Genomic DNA, 12,643 nt, shown 5'->3' with positions numbered 1-12,643 from the left:
AGCAGGGAAGATTGTGACATCTGTCAAGATGAAGAGTGAAGAAATCATATTAAATCATCTCACACAGCACACTTGTTCTTTTCCCCACATCTCCCCACCCCCATATCCTCTGTCATTGATTAGGTAATCGTTTCAGTTGAGGCAAGCTTAAATCAATTTGCAAGGCACCAAAATGCTATATAAGTAGACAGCACATCCTAAAACTAGCTACCCCTTGGCTTGGAAGCAGAAAAACAACAGTCAGGATGAGAAGCTTCTGGCTTGTGCTCTTTGGTGGGGCAATAGCTTTTGCTTTGCCTGTGAAACATGAAAAAGACAAAATGCTTCTTATGCAGGTAAGGCCAAAGATACAAATGGAGGTATATATTGATGCAAGGTAACTGTATTTTGGGGGAACCTGATGGCTCAATGGCTAAGATGCTGAGCTTGCCGATCAGAAAGGTCGGCAATTCAGCTGTTCAAATCCCTAGCGCTACGTAACAGAGTGAGCTCCCATTATTTGTCTCAGCTTCTGCCAACCTAGCAGTTCGAAAGCATGTAAAAATGCAAGTAGAAAAATAGGGACCACTTTGGTGGGAAGGTAACAGCATTCCATGCGCCTTCGGTGTTTAGTCATGCCAGCCACATGACCACGGAGACATCATTGGCTTTGAAACATTGCCCCCTAAAGCTGGGATTGACTAGCACATATGTGCGAGGAGAACCTTTACCTTTACCTAATTGTATATTTATAATAATGTAAGAAATATAAACAATAGCACTTAGACTTTACAGCACTTTCTATGTGGTTTACAGAGTCAGCAATGCCACTAATATTAACTACTTAATCATCATGTTTTATTTATCACACACATACATGCATGCATGTAATTATTTTGTCATGTTCCAGAAATACATAGAAAACGTGGGATTAATAAAAATAGAGAAAGGTGAGGAAGGGATACGAAAAGCCACACTTTTGGTGTAGAATATGGGAAGATCTGTCCTAATTTTTACATCCAGCTCAATATAATGGAGTACAGAAAGCTGCAAGAGTTGTTATCATCTACAATATTTCTACTCTATTGGGGTGCTAGATAGATTGCTGAGAGTTGATTCTTTTGTCCTCTAATTTCTACCTTTTATAAAATTTAGAACAGGGTCAACAAAAGGGATGTGCTCATATTTGCCTTAAATTATTAGATATACATTTGGCCAGAGACTTCTAAATCATTCTAAAATGTAAACAAGTTACTTAACAGAAGCATATAATTTTCTATTTCAGAGGTACCTAGAAAAATATTACAACTTTACATCAAATGGGCAACAAGTCTTTAGAAGCAGAATCAGCAACCCCATGGCAAAAAAGATCAGAGAAATGCAAAGGTTTATTGGATTAGAGGTGACAGGTGATATAGATTCCAATACACTGCAGGCCATTCAAAAACCCAGATGTGGAAACCCAGATGTGGGCCAATTTGCCTTCTTTCCAAGTCAACCCAAGTGGCAGAAGAAACATCTAACCTACAGGTAATCCTTCAACTCAAGTTCTCAAGGGAAAGGTTGACATAATTCATGTTGATGCTGGAAGTTTGGAAGGAAGCCCTCCTTCTGAATTTGGTTCCCATTTATTTTTTCAAAGGATACTGAACTACACACCAGATATGGAAAGAGGCAGCATTGACAAAACCATCGACAGAGCTTTTAAAGTTTGGAGCCAAGTTACGCCTTTGACATTCGAGAAAGTTCTACATGGCAATGCAGACATATTTATCTCTTTCCAGTCTGGAGGTAAATCTAAGCTATTATACAAATACAATATGATAATATGTTCCATATAGAATAGAATAAATAGAGTTGGAAGGGACCTTGGAGGTCTTCTAGTCCAACCCACTGCTTAGGCAGGAAACCAGGGGTGGGTTCCAGCTGCCATTACTACCAGTTTGGTAGTAAATATTTTTTCTGTTATATTTAGCTCATAGAGATTTCTATCCTTTTGATGGACCTGGTGGAACACTTGCCCATGCTTACGCTCCTGGTCCTGGCATTGGAGGAGATGCTCATTTTGATGAAGATGAATTCTGGAACGATGGTGTAGGAGGTAATAATAAAGATAAAAGATGTGAGAACAAAATCATATTAAAAATTGTTCTTAAACATGCCAAAAAACTTTGTTTTTCCTTGAAGAAGATTTGCTTCTCTACCAAAAAGTGTCTTAGATTCTGAAGCTTCTTGGGTAAGAAGCAAAACATCTTCAAGGAAAAATGAAGTCCAGTTGCCTTTTGAAAAAGCAACTTCGGGACAACCACGACCTGGGTGACTGAGAACCTCCATAAAGTAAAGGTAAAGGTTCCCCTCGCACATATGTGCTAGTCGTTCCCTACTCTAGGGGATACTGCTCATCTCTGTTTCAAAGCTGAAGAGCCAGCGCTGTCCGAAGACGTCTCCATGGTCATGTGGCCAGGATGACTAAATGCCAAAGGCACACAGAACACTGTTACCTTCCCACCAAAGGTGGTCCCTATTTTTCTACTTGCGTTTTTACCTGCTTTCGAACTGCTAGGTTGGCAGAAGCTGGGACAAATAACAGGAGCTCACTCTGTTATGTGGCGATAGGGATTCAAACCGCCAAACTGCCAACCTTCTGATTGAGAAGCCTAGTGTCTTAGCCACTGACCCAACGCGTCCCATGAGAATCTCCATAGACGTTTTTAAATATCCTTGTCCCCAATAACAAAATTGCACAGAAAAATAAGATTTATAGTGACAACTTACCAAAATGGAGTGATAGCTTTGACCAAACAATGTTTCCTCTCATAACTGCAGCAATTTAAAGCAATAACTTGTGAACATATCAGAAATGTTATTATAGGAGATTTTTGACTGTAGATAAGTAAAATGCGATAAGTACAATTACGGTTATGTTGACACCTACATTGATAATATCTTTTGGTTCCCATTTATGTTTAATTTTTCGTTCCATCGTTTTCATACTGACTTTTAATTCGTTAACTAAAATTGAATGAATAAATAAACCAATTAGCAAGCAACATCGTAATGAGAAAAGAAGGAGCTGGCATGGGACAGGGGCTACAAAATATAAAAACAGAGCTCAGAGCTGAAGAAGCTTCTTGGATGAGAAACAAAACGTCTTCAAAGAAAAACCAGAAAGTCCAGTTGCCTCTTGAAAAAGCACCTTTGGGATAAGATTTAGAATGGGTGTTTACAATATTATCTAGATTATCTAGACCCGCGCCAGTCCGGCTTCCGACCCGGGCACAGCACAGAGACGGCCTTGGTCGCATTGGTTGATGATCTCTGGAGGGCCAGAGATAGGGGTTGTTCCTCTATCCTGGTCCTATTAGATCTCTCGGCGGCGTTCGATACCATCGACCATGGTATCCTGTTGCACCGGCTAGAAGGGCTGGGAGTCAGGGGCACCGTCTTACGGTGGTTTGGCTCCTACCTCTCTGATCGGACGCAACGTGTGTTGACAGGGGAGCAGAGTTCGACCCGGAGGCCACTCACATGTGGAGTGCCACAGGGATCGGTGCTCTCGCCTCTCCTGTTCAACACATATATGAAACCGCTGGGCGAGATCATCCGTGGTTTTGGGGTGGGATATCATCTGTATGCTGATGATACTCAGCTATACATTTCCACCCCGAACCACCCCAATGAGGCCGTCGAAATGATGTCCCGGTGTCTGGAGGCCGTACGGGTCTGGATGGATGGCAACCGACTAAAACTCAACCCTTCCAAGACGGAGTGGCTGTGGCTTCCGGCCTCCCGGTTCAACCAGGTGCTTCCATCTCTGGCCATCGGGGGCGTCCAACTAGCCCCCAGGGAACAGGTGCGCAATTTGGGCGTCCTCCTGGATGCCCGGCTGTCCATGGATAACCATGTAACAGCCGTGGCAAGGGGGGCGTTCCATCAGGTCCGCCTGATGCGCCAATTGCGCCCCTTATTGGACCGGGATGCCCTACGCACAGTCACCCATGCGCTAGTGACGTCTCGCCTGGATTACTGCAATGCTCTCTACATGGGGCTTCCCTTGAGATGCACTCGGAGACTACAGTTGGTCCAGAACGCGGCCGCGCGGGTGATTATGGGGAGGACTAGATACTCCCCTGTAACACCTCTCCTGCGCGAGCTGCACTGGCTTCCTGTGGTCTACCGAGTGCGTTTCAAGGTTTTGATTATGATCTTTAAAGCGCTTCATGGCACAGGGCCTAGTTATATGCAGGATCGCATCCTGCCCCACACATCCCTACGACCAATTCGCTCACACAGAGAGGGACTTCTCCGGGTGCCGTCCGCCAAACAGTGCCGGGGGGCGACACCCAGGAGCAGAGCCTTCTCTGTGGTGGGCCCAGCCCTGTGGAATGACCTCCCCCGTGACATCAGGATTACTTCCGATCTCCGCTCCTTCCGTGTACAGCTGAAGACCCACCTCTTTCAATTATCTGGCCTGGCTCAATCGTAATTATTCTTATTCCTCCTAACTGTTTTTAAATTGTATTTTAAACGTTAAATTTTAATTCTATATTGGGTTTTTACAATTGGGGTATTTTAATGCGGGTCTTTTAACTGTCTATATGATGTAAATTGTTTACCTCCTCCGAGTCCGTGTTCGTGTATCTGTATGTATGTTCTGTATGTACGCCTATGTGTTTTTATATATTTTCTGTGTTTTATATGCCCCATTGTACGCCGCCCCGAGTCCTACTTGGAAAGGGAGCGGCTAATAAATTCAAACTTATTATTATTATTATTATTATTATTATTATTATTATTATTATTATTATTATTATTATTATTATTATTATTATTATTATTATTATTATTATTATTATTAATATGATGTTTCTTATCGTCCATGTAGGTACCAATTTATTTTATACTGCTGTTCATGAGTTTGGCCATTCCCTTGGACTCTTCCATTCTCAAGATCCTAATGCAGTGATGAATCCAGTGTATAAGACACCCACGGCAAATCAACCGATTCTGTCTCAGGATGATATTGTTGGCATCCAGTATCTTTATGGTAATTTAGAAAATGTGTGTGATCTAAAATATTGTACTCTTTAAACATTTCTGAACTAAGTTCAGGCTGTGTTATCTAAAAGATCTGCATGTTTTAAGTCACCTCTTACCAGCAGGTAGATAAGGAAACATCAGCTTTTCATCAGCCTAAGATGATAGTTGGGACTTTAGCTTCCAGCACAACACAAACCTCTGGAGGTCACCAGATTCTGAACTTTATGCAAAACTGTGTGCATATTGTAGGCTTAGTCAACAGGGAAGGATCCCCTCCCCTTGCTAATTTTATGCATCTGACATTCTTTTAGGAGCATCATTAAATCCACCTCAAGATCCAGTAGAAAAAGATGAACCAAGAAATCCCAACAGCCCAGACAAACCAGAATTACCTTCTGCTTGCAATCCTGGCTTGACATTTGATGCTGTGACCACTTTTCGGGGAGAAATAATGTTTTTCTGGAATAAGTAAGACCCTATTTCAACTCTCTCTCTCTCTCTCTCTCTCTCTCTCTCTCTCTCTCTCTCTCTCTCTCTCTCTCTCTCTCTCTCTCTCTCTCTCTCTCTCTCTCTCTCTCTCTCTCTCTCTCTCTCTCCACATACACACAATAATGCTAGAAAATGGCAAGAAAGTTGCAAGTTCCAGTCACATGACTACAGACCTTGCAACCAGTGGTAAATCCAAACTGGTTGCCAAGTATTTAAAATATGATCACATGACAATGGGAAGGTCATGTGTTTCAAGGAAAAGTTCAGTCCTAGTTTCAAGGAAAGGTTTATCAGTCCCCAATGTCCTAGCTTTTTTGAAGTCCATCATCATTTTGAACAGTCACTAAGCAAACAGTTGTAACTCAAGGGCCATCTGAAATATTTACATATTTTCAATCAATTCAGAGCTGTAATCATATTTAATTATCCTGCCTTCTGTTTTAATGCAAAGGCTCTATGAAATTATCTTAGGGGCTGCATGCAGCCAGAGGATAATACTCTGTTTGCCTGAAAATAAGACCTCCCAGGATTATAAATCCAATGAGGCTTTTGAGGAAATGTGCTAAAATAAGCCCTCCTCAAAAATATTGCAACACAGCAGCAGCCATGAGGTGACCATACTCGCCGCCTCCTATACCTCAAAAATAATAAGACCTCCCCGAAAATAAGGCCAAGTACTTATTTTGGGGGTCAAAAGAAAATAAGACCCCATCTTATTTTGGGGGAAACACAGTAAATTTCTCTTCCATGGTCTGCACTGTTAAAAATCGAATAATACATCCTAATATCAAATAATGTCCTGAATGCCTGACAGCATTCAAGACTTATTTCACAGCACCTGATTTCTTTTTCCTTTTCTAACTCCTGTCTCTCTCCAATTAAGGGAAAAATACCACTGCCAAGATTTGAAATTTCAGATATTAAAAGTTATTTTTAAGTGCTTTCAAAGTTGCAGTGCTTTAAAACCAATATGTGTTTTTAATAGATATTTTTGGCGAAAACTCCCCCAGTACAGACAGATTGATTTGAATCTGATTTCTGAATTTTGGTCATTTCTACCATCTGGAGTTGATGCTGTTTCTGAAAATAACGAGAAGGATGAGACGTTTCTCTTTAAAGGTAAACTATTGTCATATATCAGGGCTTTCCTGTCCTCGTCTTGTATTTGATTCAAAAATCAGGGGTGGGCTGCTGGGGGTTTGCGTGGGTTTGGGCAATCCTCTAGCAAAAATTCTGCATGGTTTGGTGAACCCCCAAATCCCACTCTTGGCTGGCATCACCCACCCCACCCCACCCCACTCCTCCCAGGAGTCTCTACTGTTCATCATGCCAGGTAAGTGCAGAGCTTGTGTGGAGACTTGAGGAGGGGGGAAACGGGCCTCCCGGAGGTTCTGGAAGTCCAGAAATGGACCTGTTTCCAACTTCTGGAGGGCCTCTGGAGCCCAGGGGAAGCAGTTTTCATCCTCCTGGAAGCTCGAAGAAAGCCTTCAGAGCCTGGGAGGGCAAAAAATCCCCCCCACCATGGTGCAGGAGGCCGACTAGGCCACGCCCACTATAGCCATGCCTACCCAGCAATGGGGTAGCAGCTGCAACATTGCTGCAATTTTTGAAGCCCACCCCTGGTATTTTCTTGAAAAGCTGGACAAGAAAATAGCACATCTTTGACTCCTTAAAGCAGCCACCTGTTTTCCTGGAATTGTGTGGCAGTCTTCTGCAGATACAATACAATACAATACAATACAATACAATACAATACAATACAATACAATACAATACAATGCAATGCAATAGCAGAGTTGGAAGGCACCTTGGAGATCTTCTAGTCCAACCCCCTGCCTAGGCAGGAAACCCTATACCATTTCAGACAAATGGCTATCCAACATCTTCTTAAAGACGTCCAGTGTTGGAGCATTCACAACTTCTGGAGGCAGGTTGTTTCACTGATTAATTGTTCTAACTGTCAGGAAGTTTCTCCTCAGTTCTAAGTTGCTTCTCTCCTGGATTAGTTTCCACTAATACAGGGGTCATCTTTGAAAAGATACAGCAGCTTTAAAGAGTTGTAAGTTGGGGCTAAATTGATGCCCTCATATTCCCTAAAATATCTTTTGGGAGTCAGATCCATGGCGCCATAACACAACTGTGAATTCTGGGGTAAAAGTTTATTTTATGCATGGTTTATTTGAATTACAAGTAGTTCTTGCCGTTTTCCCACCGGTTCCCGTCTAGAAATCCTTAGTACTCATAATCTGCTTGATTACAGGCAACCAGTTCTGGGTCGTGAAAGGAGATTATTTGCTTCCTGGGTACCCCAAGCCCATCCACAGTCTGGGCTTTCCCAAAGATGTCACCAAAATTGATGCTGCAGTTTTCAGTGCCAATGAAAAGAAGACATATTATTTTTCTTCAGACAGATACTGGAGGTATGACATAAAGTTAAATGCAATGCAAGAGGGCTTACAACTGACTTTCAAATTTTGTATGTATACTTTATTTTAGCGGCAAATGGCAACCCGTTGATTTGAACTATATATTTAAAACGGTATGGCATTATTTCATTTCCAAATTGATTAGTGCCCTCTAAAGTTAGCCACAGATATTATTTGATTCCTGGATAGAAAATGTATTCATCTCAGAAAGCAATTACTGTAGAGCTGGATTTGGGGGATAAAAGATTAATTGAATTACAGTACGTTTGGATGCCTATAAAGTGTGTTTACGGATTAAGCCAATAAGAACAAAACCTCATGTACTGTATTTTAGACTTCAGATTTAATCTATAAATAATACAGATTAGTTTCCATTGACTTTTGTCTACCACCAATTTGCTTTGACTGTTAGTAGTTCAGATCAGTGGTGGGTTCTGGCCCGTACGCCTCAGTACGGGTGTACCGGTGCCTGCTGGGAGCTGCAGGCACCTTTCCAGTATGGTGCTGCGGAGGGCCAGCCCGCCCATCCACCTGCTCTCCTTACTTCTATTTGAGCCAACCGGGGCATTTGTGCATGCACACGCTGAGCAGCTGGAGCGTCGCGGGGGCGATGTTGCACATATGTGCGCAGCGCGTGTGCACATGGTGGATGCCTGGCCATGTCGCACCGTACCAGTTGTGACGGGATGTGGAACCCACCATTCTTGTAGAAAGTGTTATCATGCAATTACTCTCTGTTCATTTGAGCTGCCTTGGCTCCTGATTTCCTGCTCTTGACAGAACCTTTAGTCTCCATTGACAAAATTCCAATTTCCAAATTTTCCATATCATGATTTTTAGCACTTATTTCCTGTGTTTGGTCAGACTTTAACTTGAGCTTGATGTTTAGGTCTGCACTGTGACTGGTTAAAAGGGATGCAGAAGAGCTGAAATATGTTCAGAAAAGGGCAACGAGGTTATCTAAGGACTAGAAACTAAGTCCTGTAATGGAAAATATGTACACTGGTAAAATCTGAGAAAGAATACGAGAGTATTCTTCAAATACCTAAAAGTATGTCACATACAAGGTCAAGGAAGGCCTGTTGTCTCTTGTTCCAGAGTGCAGGACATAGCGTAGTAGATGTAAATTACAGGAAGACATTCCAAAGAAATGTTAGAAAAATTTCCCAACAATACCATAACAGTGAAAATTATTATCCAAAGGGGTGGTGTTTTCCCTCACTTCTGCCTGGGGTACTTCTGTTACTTTGCATAACAAGATCAGCAACATTTACATTTGATTTGATAAATTAGAATCATAAACAAATGCTTTAATGTAGATTTCTTTTCTGAAGGTTGAACCTGGATTCCTTCTAAATCTGTGATTCTGACTCCAATTTGGGTTGGGCTTAAGTTTCTTCCTTTTTTCCTTCCTTTTCTAAGTTACGATGAAAACAGCAAAACCATGAACAGGAGTCCCCGAAGGATCCAAGATGGCTTCCCAGGGATCTCGGGCAAGATTGATGCCGTCCTCCACTACAATGGTAAGGAACAACTTTTAGAAGACATGAGTAGGGATTTTGTGCCAATATCGCTGTTTGTTTTTAAAGGAAACGTAAACAAAGCACAATTGACTTGAGAATCATTAGGACAAGAGTGTGAAACTCAAGACCTGGGGGGTCGGATCTGCCTTGGGGGTGCTTAGAACTGGCTCGCGGGGCCACCTTGGAAATAGCACTGGCCCGTGGTGCTTCTGCCAGTGGAAATGGAGTTCAGGAGAGCTGCCCATGGCCCTCACAAGCTCCGTTTTCACTGGCAGAGGGTTGCAGGAGACCATCGCAGCTGAAAGCCGAGCTCAGGAACCCATTTCCACTGGCAGAGAACTCGGGCCACCACCAGTGCCCCCGACATGAGTCATGTCAAGCTGGCCACACTCCCCCCTGGCCAGCCCCCCCCAGATCAAACACAACCCTGATGCAGCCCTCAATGAAATAGAGTTTGACACCCCTGGATTAGGACAAAGATCCATAATCAGAATCTGTGAAGGGCTAAATGACTTAGTTATGTCCCTCAGGATTTCCCTTGAGGATATTTTTTGGGAAAAGGATATATTAAGGCAATTAATCTTTATTTGTTTATTACAACAACACATAGGCCACTCCACTCAGAACCAACCTGGAGTGACAGATTAACGACTTGCAATTGTAATCATGTACAATTGAATTCAATTTTCATTTAAAATTTATATTTGTCCACTGATTTCAATGCAAACCTCTTTTTGCTCGCCAAAGAATTGTGTCCCCCACTGCACCCCAGTTTAGATGAGTAACACAAATCTTAAACCTTTTGCATCAAGTCTCTTTCTCGATTTTATTGCTCAGAAAATGTAGACAGAATCTGCCAGAAAAATCATTCTGGGCAAATATGTTCACGATTGCATTTCCACAATAGCCAAAGTAATTATTATGAATCCACCCCTTGATAAGTATTTTTCCATTTGTTTGAAAATGTATATTATATTACAATGCTTTCTTTCCCCTTTGTAGATGTATTGTACTTCTTTAAGGGAAGAAATCAATATGAGTTTGATCCTAACACCAGAAGAGTTACTCGTATCCTAAACGCCAACAGCTGGTTTTCATGCTGAGAAAAGAAAAAAAAACTGATGAAACGTAACTAGCTACTTTACATTGAATGTAATCCAGTGTTTTGTGTGTGTCTGTGAAAATATAATAATTAAAATAACATAATATAATGTAATTTAATATAATGTAATGTAATGTATATAATAAAACAATACAATATATATAGTATTCTAGTGATAGGAATTATTATCCTATATATGATAACTGCTGCAAGATTATTGCATGCACAAAAATGGAAAGACTACAATACCAACAACAGAGGAATGAGTGGTGAAGATGACAAAATTAGCAGAGGTGGCAACTTCCATTTGTCTGATTAGAGACAAAAAAATCTTAGTGACAGGAAATCCCTTATGGACTTTTTTCTGGAAAACAATAAATAAATTGTGATTTATGGGTTTGATGATCAGAAAGGGTAGAATTTGGAAAGAAGGAAATTATGTTGTCACCTTTAGAGAGACAGAGAGGGTAAAATATAAATCTGGTAGGACCTGCTATTAAAAGATCAGAATCTGCTCCATTATCCCTTTTCCTTTCCTTTCTTTTTTCTTCTCTTCTTCTTTCTTTGCACATTTTCTTTAGGTTTTTTCCTTTCAAAATTTGTATTGTTCTTATTTTCTTAATTTAAATAAAAATAAAAGTTATATATATAAAAAGAAATTAGCTGTCCTGTCATCAATTCACCTTACCGAGGGATCAGTGGTGAAAATCATTTTTTTTTACTACCGGTTCTGTGGGCGTGGCTTGGTGGGCATGGTGTGGCTTGGTGGGCGTGGCTTGGTGGGTGTGGCAGGGGAAGGATACTACAAAATCTCCATTCTCTCCCCACTCTGGGGTCAGCCAGAGGTAACTCAAAATTTCCGCTACTGGTTTTCCACAACCTGCTGGATTTCACCCCTGCTAAGGAGTATAAATCAATTGTGGCTAAATATCTATGTATATGAGTAGAATGCTCTTTTTGATTCTGCTAAAATGTCTGCCAATTTTTAAAAATTGAAGCCTATATGGCAGGGAATTTCAATCAAAACAGTCACAATGATGGATGCCACTGTACAGTTTGTGTGACAGCTATCATTTTATTACGAGTAAAAATAAAAAGGTAGGGCTTCAAGAAAGCCATGCCAAGGATTTGATTTTTTTGAATCAATCCATTTCCATGGATACCTTTAACCATTTGTTATTTGAACAAATGAAACTGTGCACGCTACATACTGGCATTTAGCTAGCTATACAATCAAAGGGTGCCCATTCATACCTTCCCCAACCTCACAGAAAGACCAGCTTAATGATTCTGCTACGTCTGTCAGAAAATCTGGTAGACCTTCTTCTCATCCGTTACACAACAAGAGAAATAAATAAGAAGATACTTTGCTGCCCCTTTAAGATATATGCAAATTTGGCTGTTTGAATAGGCTACCTCAGTATTTCTCAACCTCGGCCACTTGAAGAGGTATGCGGACTTCAACTCCCAGAATCCCCTAGCCAGCCATGCTGGGGAAGTCCACATCTCTTCAAGTGGCCAAGGTTAAGAACCATTGGGCTACCTCCTTCTGTCAAATGGAAAGCCTGTGTCACTTAACAAAAGGTTCTATTATATCCATAGACATAATTGAAGAGTGGATTTAGGAGAGAAGCTTTTACATCCAGTGCTACATAAAAACGTCCGGGACCACACACAATTGATCAACGTGGAGTGTCTGTTATGCACCCTATAAAGTTGAATTATACTATAGGCTGTTTTGTAATCTCTGGAAACTCCTAAAACCTTTGGAAAGGATCCAAAGTATTTCTTATTAAACCTATCACTCAGGATACAATTCCAAGACAAATAAATCCATTCCATCGTGACGATAAAACTCTTCCAGGCATTCATTGACACACATATTGCAATATAACAGAGAGAAAACATTGTATAAACCTTTTGACATTTGAAGGTCATTATTTCATTCTTAATGGAGTTCCACCAATCCTGAGCCCTGCTTATAGCATTTCACAATTGTTTATTTGTCCATACTCCCTGCTCAAGCATTCCAGCCAAGATGTCGTCTAATCTCTTCTGCAAAATCTCCAGTGATGGAGAACCCA

At 41.2% G+C, this 12,643-nt stretch overlaps 1 protein-coding gene across 1 annotated transcript; it reads left to right on the top strand.

Annotated features, from left to right (window-relative positions):
- Positions 1-233: 233 nt before the first annotated feature.
- LOC309390571 (stromelysin-2-like) lies at positions 234-11,043 on the top strand. The gene is made up of 10 exons (XM_081950023.1): positions 234-335; positions 1,265-1,509; positions 1,622-1,770; positions 1,955-2,080; positions 4,865-5,026; positions 5,331-5,487; positions 6,494-6,627; positions 7,769-7,928; positions 9,357-9,457; positions 10,460-11,043. Exons 1-10 carry the CDS (start codon positions 246-248, stop codon positions 10,558-10,560), a joined length of 1,425 nt encoding a protein of 474 aa, XP_081806149.1. The 5' UTR covers positions 234-245; the 3' UTR covers positions 10,561-11,043.
- The last annotated feature ends 1,600 nt before the right edge of the window (positions 11,044-12,643 follow it).

The sequence above is a fragment of the Natrix helvetica genome, assembly GCF_964273705.1.
Source record: "Natrix helvetica genome assembly, chromosome: 4".
NCBI classification, from domain to species: Eukaryota; Metazoa; Chordata; class Lepidosauria; order Squamata; family Natricidae; genus Natrix; species Natrix helvetica.
The sequence above is the reverse complement of the archived record's forward strand: the minus strand, read 5'-3'. Positions and strand labels throughout refer to the sequence as shown.

Bases quoted from the DNA above. Each gene is read 5' to 3' on its own strand.
- LOC309390571 (XM_081950023.1), top strand. From the start codon at position 246: ATGAGAAGCTTCTGGCTTGTGCTCTTTGGTGGGGCAATAGCTTTTGCT. The intron at 336-1,264 runs GTAAGGCCAAAG...TTTCTATTTCAG, and splicing joins ACAAAATGCTTCTTATGCAG to AGGTACCTAGAAAAATATTA. The intron at 2,081-4,864 runs GTAATAATAAAG...TCGTCCATGTAG, and splicing joins CTGGAACGATGGTGTAGGAG to GTACCAATTTATTTTATACT.